The sequence below is a fragment of the Typopeltis vanoorti genome, chromosome 17 (assembly GCF_054136105.1).
Source record: "Typopeltis vanoorti isolate ZY-2024b chromosome 17, IOZ_Tvanoo_1.0, whole genome shotgun sequence".
Lineage (NCBI taxonomy): Eukaryota > Metazoa > Arthropoda > Arachnida > Uropygi > Thelyphonidae > Typopeltis > Typopeltis vanoorti.
This window is the reverse complement of record NC_143565.1, coordinates 104,678,346-104,699,122: the sequence shown is the minus strand read 5'-3', so window position 1 is coordinate 104,699,122 and position 20,777 is coordinate 104,678,346. Positions and strand designations below refer to the sequence as shown.

The 20,777-nt window shown below is 38.3% G+C and overlaps 1 protein-coding gene across 1 annotated transcript in view; it reads right to left on the bottom strand.

The window, feature by feature from the left end:
• Positions 1 to 13,855: 13,855 nt before the first annotated feature.
• LOC150097734 (equilibrative nucleoside transporter 2-like) overlaps positions 13,856 to 20,777 on the bottom strand; it is a 260,759-nt gene continuing 253,837 nt past the window's right edge. Inside the window, exon 14 of the mRNA XM_090407215.1 lies at positions 13,856 to 14,088. Within this exon, the coding sequence (XP_090263341.1) occupies positions 13,977 to 14,088 (112 nt within the window). The 3' untranslated portion in view covers positions 13,856 to 13,976. The remainder of the gene's footprint in view (positions 14,089 to 20,777) is intronic.

Genomic DNA, 20,777 nt, shown 5'->3' with positions numbered 1-20,777 from the left:
TACACCATATGCAACCTTTTCAACCCAAAGTGCATAACATAACCTTACATTTTGCAACATACAATTGACAATCATTATCCTTTACCAACAATACCAATTTATTTAAATCATCTTGCATATCCACATCACCTTTATCAACTATTGCTATCCCCAATTTTGAATCATCAGCAAACAACTGAGTATCTCTCCTTAAATCTTTCCCTATATCATTAATAAACAAATTAAAGTGTAGTGGCCCAAGTACTGAACCCTGAGACAATCCACTAGTCACCACCATTCTTCTAGATTCCACTCCACCATGTACTAATCTCTGGTGTCTGTCTGTCAGCCACCCTCCCCTTATCCATGCTACTAGCTTCATATCCATTCCCTTTTGCTCCAGCTTTTATAATAGTTTTCCATGTGGCTTTATGTCAAATGCTTTGGCAGTGTCTAGCAGTATTTATTATTATTATTATTATTCAGGCCTCCATGGAGTCAAAAGACTCAACGTGGGAGGTCCTTCCTAAGAAACACAAAGTATATCAAGACTCATCAAGGGGAGATCCCCCCCCCTAAGAAACACAAAGTCTATCATACCACTCTTTGAACTCACTGACTGTTCTTACTCTCACCACTCCATCAGGCAATGCATTCCATGGTTCAACCACCTTCCATGCAAAGAAACCACTCCTCACCCTCTTGCTCACAGTTTCCTTTTGTAACTTCCAGGGATGGCCTCTTGTCATCACTCCTTCCTGCTGTTCAACCAAGCGAAAGAACTTCCCAGTGTCAACCCTCTAACCACCTCTCAACAGTTTAAGAGTCTCAATCATATCACCTCTCCTTCTTCTATCCACCAAACTCTGCAGTCCACATTCCCTCAGCCGATCCTCATAACCAAAATTGTACAGTCTTGAAACCATCTTTGTATCCTTTCCACAGTTAATTTATCCCCTTCAAATCCTGGGGACCAGATCTGAGAACAATAGTCTAAGTGTGGTCTGATCAGAGACTTATACAACGGAATGATAACCCTTTTATCTCTGCAGGTCAGTGTCCTTCTCATGATTGCAGCAATCCTCTGTGTTACCTTCACCACCTTTGCAATATGTCCCCTGAATTTCAGGTTTCTATCAATCATCAACCCCAGATCTCTTGTCTCCCCTATTTCCTCCAGTATAACTCCTCCCACAGAGTATGCAGCATCCCATGAATGTTTCCCAAACCTCAAGACCTTACATTTTGCTGCATTAAACTGATACCCCATTCATTTGCCCATCTATCTAGCTTATTCAAATCCTCTTGCAGGGCTACCACATCTGCACAATTACTAATAATCCTTCCCAGCTTCGCATCATCCGCAAACAACTGAATATCCCCCTTGCAATCCAATGTCATTGATATAAAGGTTAAACAATATAGGTCCTAGTACTGAGACTTGTGGGACCCCACTTGTAACCCTCTGCTTCCTTGAGACTGCCTCATACACAACTCTCTGATAACTATCGGACAGCCAATCCTGAATCCAGTTGACTAATCTGATATCCAGACCCATGTGCAGCAACTTAAATATTAGCTTATCATGTGGCACCCTGTCAAATGCCTCTGCTAAGTCTAAGAAAATGGCAGTATATGCCTTTCCCTGATCTAATGTTCTTGTAACTTTATTATAAAAGGCTAGCATATTGCTAAAACAAGAGCGCCCCTTCACAAATCCATGTTGACTCTCACAGATAACATTACCCTCATCTGCCCAATGCTGTATACAGTCCTTCACTACTTTCTCCAAGATCTTACTAACTATTGATGACACACAAACTGGCCTATAATTAGACACTTCCAGTCCGCTACTGCCCTTATGCAATGGCACTATCTTACCTTCCTTCCATTCCCTGGGCACCTTTCCTGCAGCCAGACTTTCACTGAAAAGCCAGGTTAAAGGCACTGTCAGTTCCCTAGTACATTCTCTCAAAACTCATGGTGAAATACCATCCAGTCCCACAGCTTTACTGACATCCAGAGTACTCAGTATTTGAAACACATTCTCCTCCTCCTGTACCTCTAAACCTTGAACCGGCCCTATCTCTCTAGCATTAAAACTGACTCCTCCAGGATGAAATACTCCAATAAACTGTTCATTGAACAATTCTACTATGAACTCTGCATCAGTCACTCTATTCCCATTTTTATCCCACAATATCATTCTTCCACAGTAATTTCTCCTCCTTCTGGCCACATATCTAAAAAATTCCTTAGGATTTTCTTTAGATCTTAGGGCTAATCTCCTCTCATATTCCAGTTTTGTCTTCCGTACCATACTAGTCACTCTTCTGGCCGGTGTCTTATACTCTTCATGCATCTTCTCTTCTCCTGTCTCCTTATATCTCTTCCACAGCCTCTTTTTCGCATGCAATTCCTGTTTAATATTGTTTGTCATCCACTTTACTCCAAATTGTGTCCTCTTCTTCACTCGTGGTATACAACTTACTATTGCTGCTAACAAATATTCTTTCATAATTTCCCACACACTAATGATATTCCGGCCTTGCAATTCCTCCCTCCATGAAACTTCCCCAAGTTGACGTCTTAGACTATTATAATCACCTGCCTTATAATTCCATATACGTTCCCGTCTCTTTGAGACTACTGCATGTCTATTCATTTTCCAAGTCAAACCCTTATAGTCACTCTCTCCAACTGGTGGGAGAGATGTGATCTCAGTTATTATCAACTCTTCTGATGCTATAACCAAATACAAAACTCTTGAACCTCTTGTTCCCTCTATTACATGTTGCCTAAGACATTTGTCCCTCAAGAATTCTAGAAATTCCATTCCCCTATTGCTACATGCATCTTCCTCTCCCCAGTTTATACTACTGTAGTTAAAATCTCCCATAACAATCATTCTTCTTGCACTTGCCAAACTCAACTGTCTAACCATTTCCTGGTCCCCACCCTCTGTACTCCTGGGTCTGTAGCAACACCCCATTAAATATCCTGTCTTGCCCACTTCTACCTCACAGCATATGCTTTCAAAATCATTAGTGTCACTGCCTTCCAAAGTCTCCACTCTTAGAGGACATAGGTCGTCATTCATCATAAGCAGTACTGCACCACCACGCTTTCCCTTCCTATCCTGCCGAAAAATGCTGTATCCAGTGACTTCTATTCCTGTTATTATATCCTCTTCTGTCAACCAAGTCTCAGTGATCCCAATAATTTTTGGCCAGGCTGATGCTATCTGCGCCACCAATTCCTCTCCCTTATTCCAGATACTCCTGGCATTAGTATATAGCATATAAATGCCGTTGTTTCTATACCCAGCATTATCCCCTCTATACTCCACTTTGCTCAGTGTTACCTGATGTCCCCCTGCTACCATCCTTCCTGAGACACACTGACTTTTTCAGAACAGCAATCTCTCCAGATGCCTACATCCTTCCTCATTCAAATGTAAGCGGTCTCGTGCATACAATTCCTCTCTGTCCTCAAATGCACTCCAAGCATCCACATATTCTAGTCCTCTCTTATCACACATTCTAGCTATTATGTCATTCAATATTACCGCTCTTCTGCTCAGTTCGTTATTATCATACCTAGGCAACACACACTATCTTTTCTCTCTATGTCTTCTTTCATACCACCTCAAGCAAGAATCTCATATCTCTCGCTACCCAATTTACACCACCACTCAAGTCGTTTGTTCCCACCATCACAATCATCTCATCCACCCTTTCACCTCTCTTAACTGCTAAAGCCACCCTTTCTATTGTTCCTCCTGGCAAACACTCCTCACGCATCCTATTTTGAACACCACGAATCATTGAGTCCCCATACATTATACCTCTTCCATTCCCTCTCTCCTACTGTTTCCATTCTCTCCTCTTCTAGCATTCCCATACCTCTCTCTCATTCCATCTCTCCTATTGTTTCCATTCTCTCCTCTTCTAGCACTCTCATACCTCTCTCTCATTCCATTCTCTCCTCTTCTAGCACTGCCATACCTCTCTCTCATTCTGTCTCTCCTACTGTTTCCATTTTCTCCTCTTCTAGCATTCCCATACCTCTCTCTCATTCCGTCTCTCCTGCTGTTTCCATTCTCTTCTCTTCTAGCATTCTAGCATTCCATACCTCTCTCTGCTGTTTCCATTCTCTTCTCTTCTCTTCTAGCATTCCATACCTCTCTCTCTCCTGCTTCCATTCTCTCCATTTCCATTTCCGTATCCAATTCCATTCTCTCCTCTTTTATCATTCACAAAACTCTCTCTCTCTCCCCTACTCCGATTTGTCTTGCATTTATCTCTTCCATTCTTCTAATCTCATCTTTCATACTTATCATACTTCTCCCAAGACATTCCACCTCCTCTTTCAGCTCCTCTATCTCCCTCTGCAAGTCAGTCACTCTAAATCGAAATTCACTCTCCCAAACAAAACCATCTAAACTTTCACAGTCACTCACACCTTCTACACTATCAACTATTATTTTCTCATTCACATTTTTTTCTTCATTCTCTCCTATCACACTACTCATCTTCCTGTATTTATTCATTTCCCATTCCTGGAGCAACAAGGTTGGTTATCGAGCATTTATTTCTTCCCACTGCCTGCACTTTAAACACACATGCACCCCCATCCTCTCTCACATCCTCACATCAGCCAGACATCCAATTCCCGAGATGCATACATGCCGTAAATACTGCATGCCACAAACTCCCTTATTATACTGCTTATAATAGAGTGCCCAAATTAGCCGTTGCCTTTATCCAATTCTGCTGTCCCTTTATTATAAAATGTGAATAAGTTACAATGACAGGACCTATCCTTTAGAAAGCAATGCTGTCCACTATACAGTATTGCATCCCTATTCACACACTGTTGCATTTTACCTTTCACCAACTTTTCCAATATTTTAACAACCACTCCCGATATATTAATTGGTCTGTAGTTTGCTATCTCTGTTGGGGAGCCACCTTTATGCTCCTACAGGGTTCCACTCCCTTGGAACCCTGTAGGAGCTGAGTCTTAGATTGAACAACTTCGTCAGAGGCAATGCCAATTCTCTTGCACATTCATGTAGTACATAGGCTGACATGCCATCCAGTTCTACTGCTATCATCACATTGATATTTTTCAATATACTAAACACTTGTTCATCTACCGCAATGATGATATGAATCTCTGTATAACATCAACTGTAAAATCGCTAACTGGATGATACACTTTTGCAAAATGATCACTCAGTAACTCAACTATTTCTATTAGTTCAGTCACCTTCCCATAGTCATTTTTTCCCTCTTACTTGCTACATAACAAAAACAAAAACAAAGCTCTTCTGAGTTTACTTTGACCTGCTTGGCTATTCTCTGTCAGTCTGATTTGGCATTATTACCATACTAGTCACCCTTCTTGCTTGCACTTTGTACTATGCTAATCATTTTTTTCTTTATATTTCCTCCACAATGTTTTCTTTTTTCTTTTTATTTTTTTTTGTCAATCTTGCTGTATCCCTATTCAACCACTTAATTCCAACTTGGCTTATCCTCCTGCCCTTGGGTATGCAGTCTGATACTGCTACTCTCAAACAATCTCTGACCACCTGCCTAAGGATCCCAGACGTCCCGTAAATACGGGATCGCCCCGTTTTTGGCTAATGCGTCTCATTTCATTCTGAAGAATGAAATGGGATGCATTCTTTCATCAGAATTCATTCTTCAGAAAAGTATTGCAAGAATGAGCAAGACTGATTGATTAATAAGAATATTGTCAGGTGAGAAGAGCATTACTGTATTAACAATCTATTTTGTATCTATAATAGTAAGCAAAAAACCACTTGAAGGCAACTTAAAGTGGCTTAATGAAAATATGCAGCTTAGCAATTGGATTTACTATTTGTTTACTTATACTTAGTATAGTGTGTGTGCATAGTAAACCTTACCACGCACATACTTGGAAAGTTAGAATCATTGTGTAAGACTGGCATATGTGATGGATGCACATACTAAACTTTCACCCTCAGTCATAAGTCCCATATTTTTTTCCAATGTATCTGGGATCCCTACACCTGCCATACACTACTGACATTCTATCCTTGTAGCACCTCAAGCCATGGGACTGTTCCAATATGACCCATGAGTCACTCATGATGACCAGCCTTATAGTTGAACATGAACTCCTTCTTCACAGAGAACTTCACATGTTTGGCAACTTCCCAGAACAAAACTGCATGGTCACTCTCCTCCAACTGGAGGCAGAATATCTACATTGGTTACGGATACATCTTCTGACACTAGTATCAGATCCAACACCCTCAAACCCCGTGTTCCCTTTATAACATATTTCATATAATTATCCCTTAGCAACTGTATAAATTTCACTTCTATCTTGCCATGTCTCTCTTTCCGCATAGTTTAGATCTCCCATAATATTCGTAATTGTTTTGGCTACACTTATTGTGTTAATCTTCTGATACAAGGCATCTACATCTTTCTGTAGATGTAAATGTATTTATAGATTTGACAGCAGCATATGACACACTATATCTTAGAAAGCTTATAGTCAAAATTTACAGCATGACAAACAGCTATCGGTTAGTGGAAATATTTAGGTTGCTGCTGTTGAGCAGAAGATTCTTTGTTGAATTTCAAGGAAAAAAAGAGGATCGCGTATCCAGAAAAATGGTCTACCTCAGGGAAGTGTGCTATCTCCCCTCTTCTTCAATATATATATATATATATACTAATGACCAATCTATAAACCCACAGTCAAGAACCTTCTTATATGCAGATGACCGGGCAATAGCTTATCAAGCAAAATCCTTTGACGACATTGAGAAGCAGCTCACACAAGAACTAGAAACCCTTACAGTTTACTATAAGGAAAACCAACTGAAATCAAATCCCAGTAAAACCCAAATGTGTCTTTTCCATCTGAATAATAGGGAGGCTAGGAGAGAGTTGAATATAGAATGGAGTGGTGTGTAATTGGTCAATTATCCAAATCCAACTTACCTAGGTGTTATATTAGATAGGATCTTAAATTATAAGCGACACAAAGAAGACAGCAGCTAAAACTTAATTATGTAATAATATTCTGCACCGATTAACATCATCTCGGTAGGATGCAAGTCCACAAGTACTGTGCACCTCTGCACTGGCACTTTGCTTTCCGACAGCAGAGTATGCTAGCCCTGTTTGGGAAAGATCATTATAAGTCAAAAATTATTGAGAAGGTTCTTAATGAAATATGTCGGCACATTACCGGCTGCCTTAAGCCTACAAAAATTGGCCATCTATACTCGCTGTCTGGTATTGCACCTGCTCACATCAAAAGGACTACACAGAATATATATGAGTGGAAACAACTAAGCTACAAGGTCAACAATGTGGCAAGAACAATCTCCAGCGGCTCTGAACTTAAAGGAATCTCTTCCTTCCGGCTTACATCTAGACTGGCAAAGATGGAAGACATTGAATAGACTTCCTTCTAGAATGGGCAGATCAAAGAAGAATATTGTCAGATTGGGGATACACAGACAATGACAACTGCTCATGTGGTGAAACACAAACCATGGAACATCTTCTGCAATGCTGCCTAATAGATATTAATAATATATGTACCCGAGAAGATTTAATGCAGTGTAATAAATAGTTTTAAAGTATATTAGTTACTGGATGAGTGAAATTTGACATTTTATGTTTTTGCATAATATTTTATGCAAGTGCCATTTTTGTCTTTTAATGTACGCTTTTAATCCCTATTTTTTAATGTCTATTTCTTCAAATGTATGCTTTTAATTATTTATATGTATAGTAGTTTGCACACAAAACAAACAAATAAATAAATAGACCTGGTAATGTGGAAAGCAGTGAGAAGGAAATGTTAAACAAATTGGTCTGGCTAATAAGAAAAGGGTGATCATTATGGATGATTTCAATTATGACAATATAGACTGGAATGAAGACACAGCATTAGTAACCAAGAGAATGAATTTCTTGAATTTTAAAGGAATAACTATTAAGCAGTACATAACAGAGGCCACATGTGGATCGAGAGTCACGGATTTGATTATCTCATCAGACGATATTGTAAATGAAGTGTCACATCATCCTCCAGTTGGTGAAAGTGGTGAACCAACCCTATCAGGGGTTTTGTGATAAAGGGTTATATGTAGAAATATAAGGTGAGTGATTATATCAAACTCAGGTCGCAGTTTGCAGCAATATCATGGAATGAATTGAATGAATTGCAAATCAAGCTTCCTGGTCTTTACTCAGGAATTATCTGGCAGAGGCAATGACTGAGTGTATTCCAAAGGTCAGGATAATAAATAAGGTATGCGAACAAAGGATAACTGAAGAGATGAAGCATGCAATCTGGAAGAAAAAGGTATCGTGGAGGCAGTGCAACATTAGTGGAGATAATCAGTTAAATGAGGAATACCAAGCATGGAAGGTAACTCACTAAGTACGTGTAGCAAAAGTGCAGTATAAACAGCAGTTTGCAAATGATGCTAAAAGAAATCCTACTTTTTTTTTTTTTTTTTTGATATGTAGCCAGTAGAAAGAAGAATGATTATGGAACAGTGATGTTGGTTATTGATAATGGGAGAATGATAAACACTGAGAAAGATATAGTAGAGCAGTTCATTAAAGTATTCCATCCCTGTGATTGTAACATAATGCAGAACACCACTCATGGTGATTGAGCAGGAGGTATATGACTAATTGAGTATACATGATGTCAACAAGGCCATGGGAATTGATGGTTGATCACTGCTTGTCTTGAGGAAATGTTCATGAATAACACCTTTAATGTGCATTTTCAACATGATGCTTAGATTAGCCCAAGTTCCAAAGGAATGGAAAGATGACAAAATTGTTCCACTTCATAAAGGGGATGATAAGACTAAGTCTTCAAATTATAAGCAAGTCAGCTTGTCTTGAGTTGTGGTCAATGTGTTGGAGAAGCTAGTGAAGACAAGGATTCAGAACTGGGTTGACCGCAGCAGAATTCTCTTTTAGAGACAGCATGGATTTGCTAAAGAAAGATTGTGCTTTAGCAATCTGCTTACTTATTATAACAAGGTGACATATACATTGGAGAAGGGGGATGCATATAGTATATCCAGATTTTGCAAAGGCTTTTGAGAAATTACCACACGATAAACTAGTAGTTCAATTGGAACTGATGGGGTCGGAAAGTAGATTAATGAAGGATTGGAGATTGATTGTCTGATAGGTTTCAATAGGTTGTGTAGGGGAGTGATATTCCATAAGAGGATAGTCACTAGTTATGTGTCTTATGGGTAGGTTTTTGGGCCATCATTGTTTAATTTTTATGTAAATGACATTGGAAAAACTTTAAGTGGTGATATACAGATCTTTGCAGATGATGCAAAGATGTGGAGTGTTATGAGAAGTTGAAGGTTGAAGGTTGAAGTTGAAGTTGAAGGTTGAAGCTTTGCAAGAGGATCTAAATAGACTGTCTGAATGGGTGAGTGTGTGGAGATGTCACTTGAATGTAACAAAGTGTAAAGTTTTAACATTTGGTAAGCAAACATGAGATGCAGGTTATAGGATTGGTGGGGATATATTGGAGGAGATGGGGGATTTGGGAGTTGTGATGGATAAAAACTTGAAATTTTGTGGGCATTTTTTTTTTTTCCCATTCCATTGTACAAGACTTTGATCAGGCTGCATATGGATTCCTCTGCATAGATTTAGTCGCTAAGTTTTCAAACGGATGATGAGATTTTTGAGAGAGTTCAGAGAAGATTTCTGGTCTTTGGAATTAGGAATAGGGGAATTGGGAGCTGCAAATCACAGAGCCTAGTGGATAGAAGGAAGAGGTGAGACATGATCAACACATAAGTTGGTAAGGGATAGTTACCAGATTAGCGTGGATGAGATTTTTCATAGAATAATCGGAGAAAGGGAGAACAAGAGGCCATTCCTGGAAGCTGTATAAGGTGAGTGTGAGCGGGGGGGGGGGGGGATTTTTGCATGGAGAATGGTGGATGATTGAAATGCATTGCCTGAGAATGTGTTGAGTGCGGGGACAATGAGTTCATTTAAGGCGATACGATGAGCTGTGCCTGTGAGAGGGGGACCACCCATGATGACTCTGTTGATTCCATGGATGTCTGTTGATAATCATATTAATAATAATAACAAGCATGTTAATTGTACCATTGTGTGACATTGATAGGCTGCATCTGGATGACTACTGCACAAAAATCTTGTCTCCTGAATATCTAGTTCATAATTCACAGGGTAACTTTCTAGATGTTACATGAATTTCGTCATCTAGTGAAAGACCAAACTTTGCTGTTTGCGGCCTGAAGTGGCTGTTGCCTTGTTTGATCACTCGGGTAAGGTCTCATCTCAGCTTTCCTTCCTCATGCCATTATGTTAGACATCAGCAGACACCATTTAGTCACTCCAAACCTCTGTGACATGTCACATAACTTCTTGACTGCATGCAGAACTATTTTTGAGCCCTCAGCTCTCAAAAACCTGTCAAACTTGATACATTATTCATCCTTTACATTGAGTGGATAATAGAAAATTGCTGGTTATACCTTCTTTTCTTTGTAATTTATCCTCTGCTGCTATTTTCAGAATGTCCCTTCTTTCCATGCTTTCTATGTATCCAAGATAAATTTTTTTGTCTTTAATAAGTCCAAACGTCTAATCTATCAACACCTATGAAACTCTCAATACTTGGCTCTAATGTTTCATCTGAAAAGTGGTTATCCCTTTCCTATTTTCCTATCAAATCTCTACAATTTTACATCCACAAATTGCTGCTGGTTGAACAGGAAAGGCTGCATCATGAATAGTCAATTTTGTTGCTGGTGTGATGTTCTGTTCTTTCATATTTATATCACTTACTATTGTCCTGACCATTCCTCATCTTCTGATATTTATTGATTAGTTCTTCACAGTGATAGATCCTAATGTGAATTTCACACACAAAAATTTCTTAACCTATAATATGTTATTATTTTCTTGTTTATTTCTTTAAATTAAGCATAAGCAAAGTTTATTTGTGAAGTATCTTCATGACTAGGTTACTTTTATAAAGTGCCTGACGATTTCTCATTAGCTGCCTTAGTATACCATAATGCAATGAAAATAATAATAAAAATAATAAAAACATCTCCTTTCAGATATGTACAGGATCTCCATAATTAAACTTCACCTATTGTAGCTCGATCTAAAAACCGGAATAACACCAAATTTGGTAAGATGATTAATCAACTCATGAGAAGAAGTATTCCATATAATAAAAATAATAATAATAAGAAGAAGCTGACGTCTTTTATTTGGTCATAGGGAGTAGCGAGGCCTTTTAACTTTATCTGGTTTTTGGAGATAGAGTGGGCAGTTCAATCTGCACTGGTAACAAATCAGAGATAGCTGGCCCATGACTATTACAAATTATAGGTGGCAAATGATGAAGAGACTGGCAAACAAACAAATACAGTTCCAAAAGGTGTGATAGGCGGAATATGGTGTTGTAGCCAAGAAGCTGAAAATTTGCATAAAACGAAGTTGAACACCTGTTTTTCCAGCATCATAAGAGCTATAATAAATTTAGTTTAATCCTTTTTCAAGTGAAAAATAAACTTTCAACATCCTAAGAGCTATAAAGTAAAGGCAAAACTTCAGAAACACATTCATATTGATAGCAGTGTTCAACATGCACCTCACTTTACCCCATTACTTGTAAAGTTATTTTACCTTAACGAGGGCAATGCATCAGTCACTCTTCCTGAGTTCAGAACTTGCATAAATGTCCTGTCGGTTAATACAGTTAGACTGATGATTCAGAAGTTTGAAGAAACAGGATCTTTGGAAGCTCGACCTGGCAGAGGGCAGAAACCAGTGCCACCACAGGTAACTAAAGAAGCTGCCACTGCGATTGTTGACATCTATCAGCTAACGCCTTTTATTCCCTTATAGGGCGTAGGCAAGACCATTTTAGCCCTATCTAACTTTTGGAGACAGAGCGGGAGTTCAATTTCCACTTGAAATCAATCAGAAATAGCTGGCCCTAGACTATCACTAATTTTAATGACATACAGAGAAGACACAGGTAATAAGTGCGGCCATCTCATGGTCCCTAATCCACACACAATATTTTTAATGTCTGAAATAGTGTGGATTTTATGATTGACTTTCTTGAGTTGAATAAGTTTCCCGAAAACTCGAGTTTTCAGTGGTGATATATTATTAAGTCCCACAACCTTATTAACATCAACTTTGCTCACTTATGGTCAGTCTCTTCTCCCCATCATCAACTGCTCTCAATCTCTCCATAATGCCACATTCACAAGAATGAAAGATCTTTATGAACTGCTCATTAAGTATCTCCACTTCTGCAGTAGTCATATCCTTATAACATTTTCTCTAATCAATGTCATCCTTCTATTTAAGTAAATGAATTCGTCAGTTTTTTATGGTGATATATGAGTAAATGTAGATAACTAGAGAGATAACTGTTAATAAAATTATATTTAAATGAGAAATATTATAGAGCCCCCCACAGTGCAGTAGGTCATGACAACATCCTTCATTTAATACATAGATTCAATTCCTATCACAATACATAAGAAACCTGTATAAGAAATGTTTGGGTGATGGTGGAGTTAGCCAGTTTTATAGAGGTTGTAGCATTTTTTTCTTCCAGATCAACAGACAACTAAACATAAGTAGGGAGATTCTTGTTCCATTGTATAAGGCTTTGATTAGGCCACACATGGACTATTGTACCCAGATTTGGTCACCTGGTTTTCAGAAGGATGAGGAGATGTTGGAAAGGGTCCAAAGGCGACTGACTAAGGTAGTTTCTGACCTCTGGAATGTCGAGTATGAGGAAAGATTGAAAAGATGTAATTTACAGAGACTAGTGGAGAGAAGGAAGAGGGGAGATATGATAGAGACCTACAAGTTGGTAAGGGGTTGCTATAGGATCAATGGTGGAGAAGTTCTACAGCGAATAGTGGGAGATCAGGGGAGAACCAGAGGTCATCCCTGGAAACTGTATAAAGAGGGTGTGAGTAGGGGAGTGAGAGGCAGGTTTTTTTCGTGCAGAGTTGTGAATGATTGGAATGCCTTGCCTGAGAGTGTGGTGTCTGCAAGGAGTTTGAATGTGTTTAAGACCCGGTATGATGAGATGTGTGTGAGATAAAAGGACCTCCTAGATGAGTCTTTGACTCCATGAGGTCTTGTTTAATAATAAAATAATAATAATAATGGCTAAGAGCTGCTGGAGTTATCAGGACTTCACTACGAGATGAGATAGCACTTGATAAATTGATGGATGGATGGAAATGCAATTTTTCATCTCCATGGTATTTTATATATCTTAAATTGTATATATTATCCATCTAAGTCATTAGTACCCAACCAGTGGTATGCATACCCCCCCAGGGGTACATGTTATTGACTTTAGCCGTTATTAATGCATTATTATTTCAGTTATTGACTGAGTATAAGTGAGTTCGTACATTAAGATAGGCATGAACAAAAGTGTCAGTATTTAAAAACATCTATTTTAAAAACAAGGGATACAATTTATAGAGATGGGTTTAAAAGAGGTACACAAGTGGAAAAAAGGTTGGGAACTACTGATCTAAGTGAAAGTGTTGTAACTTAGAAAACAGTATTTCATTTATTGTATTTTAAATAGCACTGCCATTTAAAATGCAGTTAGTAAAATTACATTGGCTGTTGTTTGCAAAATGGTAAAAATTGCTTTATTTTTATCCTTAAAAACAAATCTCATGCAGTGTGTAAAAGAAATGTCTGTCTCTAAATGACTAATGGCAGGTAACTTTTTTTTTTCCAGTCAATCAGAATCAAAACAATTCAAGCATTGATATATGATATAATTTTATACATTTCTTGTTACTTTAGTAATTTTTAATATGAACTTTGTATTGCATTCTTGTTTGTTTAAATCATAAATTAAAGAAGTTAAAAACAGCATCATAATAAGTTGATTAGTACCAGTGATGAAAGAGAGCCTAACAACAGACCCAATCCTAGAAAACATGCCATTATTGACCCTGCAATTTCCTGATATTCTTCTTGAATTATTCTACATTGAGATAAAAAATAAAAAATACTATTAAAATTCTCATTTTCAATTATGCTAAAAAAAATTTAACTTTTATTAGAAACAGCTATTTTACCAACATTATTTTAATAATTAGAATATTATTACTGTTATGATTTTGCTTAATTTTAGAAAGGAATTTGCATTCTTAGACAAATCATATCAGCCCAATAGCAGTTTCTAAATTGCAACCAACTATTACTTTCTGAGTACTTAAGCTCATTTTTGCATACATGAGATGCAGCACTTGTTTTAATGGAAGAGCACTTATATTTTGGCTATTTTTGTGTAATTTTTGACAGTTTTCTAGCTCTTGGCAGAGATTCTGGATGTGGGCTTCTTTATCTTTCGAGAGGGCTTCATATACCTCTATATTTAGTTGTTTTAGTTCATTTTTATATTTAAGGGCTTACCTGAGTTCTTACTTTGCATTTTATTTTATTGCGCTTGTCAATCAGTGAGTTTGTTTCTTTGGTTACCTAGTATTTATCTACACTTTTTGTGTTTGTTTGAAGAAATGTTTGGGAGGCTGCATGGTGGATGATGCTAGTTATTGTTTTAAATACATTGTCTGTATTATTGTTCAATGTTGCTTATAGGCGGTTGTTCTTTGTAAGTTGCTGAAATTGATTTGTGTTGTTAGGGTTATTTAATTCTTCACAATTGTATCTGAGATGTTTTTTCTGTGATTTGGATGCTCTTAGTTGTAACTTTAATCATACACCTACAATTCTGTGGTCAGAGTTTAATTCTATGCGGTATGCTCTACAGTTTTCAGCTGACCTCATCCATTTGCCATTTATTAATATGTCATCAATTTGAGTATTAATTCCAATAGGGTGTTGCCAGGTCCATTTCCTTTCTAATTTGTTTGGGAATATTGATTGAAGAGATATCAGATTCGAGTTGCAAAGGTCCATAAGAAAATGACCATTTTCATTAGTTGAGTCATGGTAGGTATATTGTCCTATGTATTTTGTATTTCCGACTACTTCTTTTCCGATTTGAGCATTTAAATCCCCTCCAATTATATGCACATTGTGTGCAGGCATTTTGGTAATAGTCAGCTAGGTTTTGTTAGAAGGTTTTTTTGTCTTTATACTCTGCTGCTTCTGTAGTGCACATTAAATGTGCACATGCACATGCAATTATTATTTTTGGATTTATATTTATTGTAATAGCTATTATTCTTTTTTTTTTTGAGACACTTTCTATTGATAGAATATTTTTGTAAACTCTATTGTTTATTAGGATTTCTATTTCCAGATTGATCTGCAGATGAGTATATAATGGTCCATTTATGATTTGGGGAGGTCCCAAAATCATAAATGGACCACCTGCAAAATCATGAATGGACCACATGCAATGCAAAACCCACCTGGCATTCAATTTCATTGAATGCCAGGTGGGTTTTGCATTGATGCTCCTGTATAAAGATTGCCTCCACGTTTTCTGCCTCTGCTCCTCTGTAAAGTTCGTAAAATTTCCTATGTTTTAGAAGAGTGCAAACATTATATTATTATTATTATTATTATTATTATTATTCAGGCCTCCAAGGAGTCAAAAGACTCATCATGGGAGGTCCTTCCTAAGAACATAAAGTCTGTCAAGACTCATTGAGGGGAGGTCGCCCCGCCTAAGAAACACAAAGTCTACCATACCACTCCTTAAACTCATTGACCGTTCTTGCTCTCACCACTCCATCAGGCAATGCATTCCATGGTTCAACCACCCTCCACGCAAAGAAACCACTCCTCACCCTCTTGCTCACAGTTTCCTTTCGTAACGTCCAGGGATGGCCTCTTGTCATCACTCCATCCTGCTGTTCAACCAAGCGAAAGAACTCCCCAGTGTCAACCCTCTAACCACCTCTCGACAGTTTAAGAGTCTCAATCATATCACCTCTCCTTCTTCTATCCACCAAACTCTGCAGTCCACATTCCCTCAGCCGATCCTCAACCAAATTGTACAGTCCTGAAACCATCTTTGTATCCTTTCCACAGTTAATTTATCCCCTTCAAATCCTGGGGACCAGATCTGAGAACAATAGTCTAAGTGTGGTCTGATCAGAGACGTATACAACGGAATGATAACCCTTTTATCTCTGCAGGTCAGTGTCCTTCTCATGATTGCAGCAATCCTCTGTGTTACCTTCACCACCTTTGCAATATGTCCCCTAAATTTCAGGTTTCTATCAATCATCAACCCCAGATCTCTTGTCTCCCCTACTTCCTCCAGTATAACTCCTCCCATAGAGTATGCATCGATGTTTACCAAACCTCAAGACCTTACATTTTGCTGCATTAAACTGATACCCCATTCATTTGCCCATCTATTCTAGCTTATTCAAATCCTCTTGCAGGACTACCACATCTGCACTATTACTAATAATCCTTCCCAGCTTCGTATCATCCGCAAACAACTGAATATCCCTTTGCAATTCACTGGCAATGTCATTGATATAAAGGTTAAACAATATAGGTCCTAGTACTGAGCCCTGTGGGACCCCCACTTGTAACCCTCTGCCTCCTTGAAACTGCTCCACCATACACAACTCTCTGATACCTATCAGACAGCCAATCCTGAATCCAGTTGACCAATCTGACATCCAGACCCATGTGCTACAACTTAAATATCAGCTTATCATGTGGCACCCTGTCAAATGCTTTCACTAAATCTAAGAAAATTGCAATATATGCCTTTCCCTCATCTAATGTTCTTGTAACTTTATTAATTTTATTATAAAAGGCTAGCATATTGCTAAAACAAGAGCGCCCTTTCACAAATCCATGTTGACTCTCACAGATAACATTATCCTCATCTGCCCACTGCTGTATACGCCCCTCACTACTTCCTCCAAGATCTTACTAACTATTGATGACACACAAACTGGCCTATAATTAGACACTTCCAGTCTGTTACCACCCTTATGCAATGGCACTATCTTACCTTCCTTCCATTCTCTGGGTACCTTTCCCGCTGCGAGACTGTCATTGAAAAGTCAGGTTAAAGGCACTGTCAGTTCCCTAGCACATTCTGTCAAAACTTGTGGTGAAATACCATCCAGTCCCAAAGCTTTACTGACATCCAAAGTACTCAGTATCTGAAACACACTCTCCTCCTGTACCTCTTAACCTCAAACCAGCCCTATCCCTTTAGCATTAAAACGGACTCCTCTAGGATGAAATACTCCAATGAAATGTTCATTGAACAATTCCGCTATGTACTCTGCATCAGTCACTCTATTTCCCATTTTTATCCCACATATCATTCTTCCACAGTCATTTCTCCTCCTACTGGTCACATAGCTAAAAAATTCCCTAGGATTTTCTTTGGATCTTAGGGCAAATCTCCTATCATATTCCAGTTTCGCTTTCCTTACCACACTAGTCACTCTTCTGGCCTGTGTCTTATATTCTTCATGCATCTTCTCTTCACCTGTCTCCTTATATCTCTTCCATAGCCTCTTTTTTTTTGCATGCAATTCCTGTTTAATATTGTTTTTCATCCACTTTACTCCAAATTGTGTCCTCTTCTATATAACAGATATGTTGATATCTGTTATATAGGATTTTTAAAATCCATATTGTTGGGAGAGTGGGTGTGACTGCTGGTGAATGTATCTACCAGTATGTGTTGGTTTTCTATAAATGCCAGGGATCCTTCAGGTTGGTGTGTAGTCAGAGTGTGTAGGAATTGGAGGCTGCCTGTTGTTTTTCTTTTCTAAGGAAAACTGGATCATGGGATTGAGTAGATGTTTTAAGAAAATGTTGAGAATCCAGGCCATGTGGCCAAATGGAGAACACATCATCTACAAAGCATAGCCAAACAGTGGGTTTATGTGGGACCAAGTTTATGTCTTTATTCTTTGAAAGTCTCCATGAATTACTTGGCTAAGTCTGGAAATAGTGGTGAACTGATGGCTGTCCCCCCTTTTCTCTTTGTAGAATTTTCCTTGGCAAACAAAATTGCCTGAGTTCATGGTGAACTTAAACAGAGCTGAGATATCTAGAGGAAATATAGCTTGGATGAGGTCTAAGGTCCCTCTGGGACATTAGTGAATTGAGAAGAGACATCTGAGTGTTGGAGTGTGAGGTTTTCTATACTGGCTTAAAAGTAGGCTGAGTTTTTTTATGTGTGAGGGAGTGTTGCCAGTATATTGTGAAAGCACTTTGGCTAAATGTTTGGCTAATATGTATAAGGTGAATCAATACCATCCACAATGGGGAATAATGATGCATTTTGTCTATGGATTTTTGATAACCCATATATCCATGGGGAGGGGATGTCAAGAGATTATTATTATTATTATTATTATTATTATTATTACAGGGAACTCCAAGGCATCCTTAGACTCATCGAGGGAGGCCTAAACATCATGTCAAGAACCATTCAGCATTCCACAGTATCTATCATATTTTGCTTTGAACTCATTCACAGTCATGGCACCCACAACAGACTAACAGACTCTGCCAGCTTATTCCACCCATTATTCTACTCTCCAAGTAAAAAACCTAGTTCTAACACTCTTGCTCAGTTTCCATGGATGGCCCTAGTACTCCCACCACACACACCTGTTCTGAAAAATTTCCTCTGAATTAATCTTGTAAAAAAAACCCTAAGTAATTTGAATGTCTAAATCCTATCATCCCCTTTTCCACCTATCAATCAGTTTCTGTAACCCACAAATCTTCAACCTGTTCTCATAACCAACTACCCATCATGATCACTTGTCTCTAGATCCTCTCTACCTCCTTCCCATCACCAAGAAACCCTGGCACCCAGATCTGCACACAGTAGTCAAGATGGGGTCTTATCAAGGTTCAATAAAGAGGAACAATAACCTGCTTGTCTCTGCTCGTCAAAGTATTCTTCAGTAATCCAATGATCTGATTTAGCCACTTTTGCTATGTGCCCCCCCCCCCCCCAACTTTAACTCCCTATCCACTAACACTTCCAAGTCTCTGGCTTCATCAATTTCCTGGAGTACGGTTCAACAAATGTGGTATAGTGCTAATAATCTTTTCATCCCAAAATGCATAATCTTACACTTTGCCATATTGAACTGACATCCATTCTCCTTAGCCCAGTCTGCCAATCTATCCAAATCATCCTGCAAAATTTTGACATCATGTGTATTCACTATTGCTCTACCAACTTTGCATCATTGGCAAATAACAACAGTTCCTCTCAGATCTCTTCCTATATCATTAATGAACAAATTAAATATCAGTGGTCCAAAAACAGAACCTTGTGGCACACCACTAGTCAAAGGCCTTCTTTTGGCCTCTACTCCTAAATAAACTACTCTCTGATATTTCTCCATCAACCACCCTCCTATCCATTTCACCAACCCTATGTCCATCCCCATGTGCTGCAGTTTACTGATTAGAATTCCATGTGGTATCCTGTCAAAGGTCTTTGCAAAGTGCAGTAGTATCACTGTGTTATGTCGTCAGTCCCTTGCAAATTTATATTCTAAGTTACTATTATTTATCACTTTAGGATATCAGCTATTCCATTGCCGACAAATTTATAATTGTTTAAAACGAATGCGCCAGCCGGCAATTGAATTCTGATACACAATTAGACAACTCTAAAATAACAAAGGGATCATGTGATTTGCAGTCATGGCTCCCCTCTTTCTTTCTTATGAAAATGGATTCCCCTTTTGCTTATACAGGTCCAAAGATTTAATAAGTGGTAATTCAAATCTCAGAAAACAACAGACTCATGAACTTTGGGTTTAAGAAATACATTTATTTTAAACACTTGCATATATGCACTTTAAGCAGTAACTTCAATACTAAAGAGTCTGAATTCCCCCCCCCCCCTTTAGGCTAAGATATCCAAAATTTCTACTCCTAATTTTAATCTAACAATCCCACACCTTTTTTGTATTATTATATTCAGACTCGATTATTCCACACAGAGTTACTCAGTGCTCACATAATAAAAAACACATGCACATAGTTATATACAGTCCTTGTGTAGAGCATATCAGACACAATCCGTCTTGTATTTTAACATGGGATAATATTCTTATTTGTGCTCAAGCTTTATCCTCCCCAACTTAGTTAATATTCAAGCTAATATTTAACATAATATCATAAAGTTTCTTCCTAATAAATAGTTCGAAGGTTTGGTTCCTTCCTCAGCATAAGCTTAGAGTGGTACCAGCTTATTTGACATAGACAGACTAGTCCAAAATCAGTCCTTTAGGCATCAAATGAAAATTAAATGTGTGGAGCTCCTAAATTCCTTGGTTCCTATTCCTTTCTTGGTTATTATTCTAAAACGAGTATGAAAACTTGTACATTACCATCCTTGTCTTTTCACGGAGTTGCTGGGGCTTCCTTGCGATTACACTTATTATTATTATTATTATTATTATTATTCCGGGAAACTCCAAGGAGTTGACAGACTCATCGAGGGAGGCCCTAACATAATGTCAAGAACAACTATTCAATATTCACACAGTATCTATCATACCTTGCCTTGAACTCATTCACGGTCGTAGCACCCACAACAGACTCTGGAAGCTTATTCCACTCATTTACCACTCTCCAAGTAAAGAACCTAGCTCTAACACCCTTGTCAACCACGCTCTTGCCCAGCTTCCATGCATGGCCCCTAGTCCTCCCACCACCAGTCATATTTTCAAAAATATC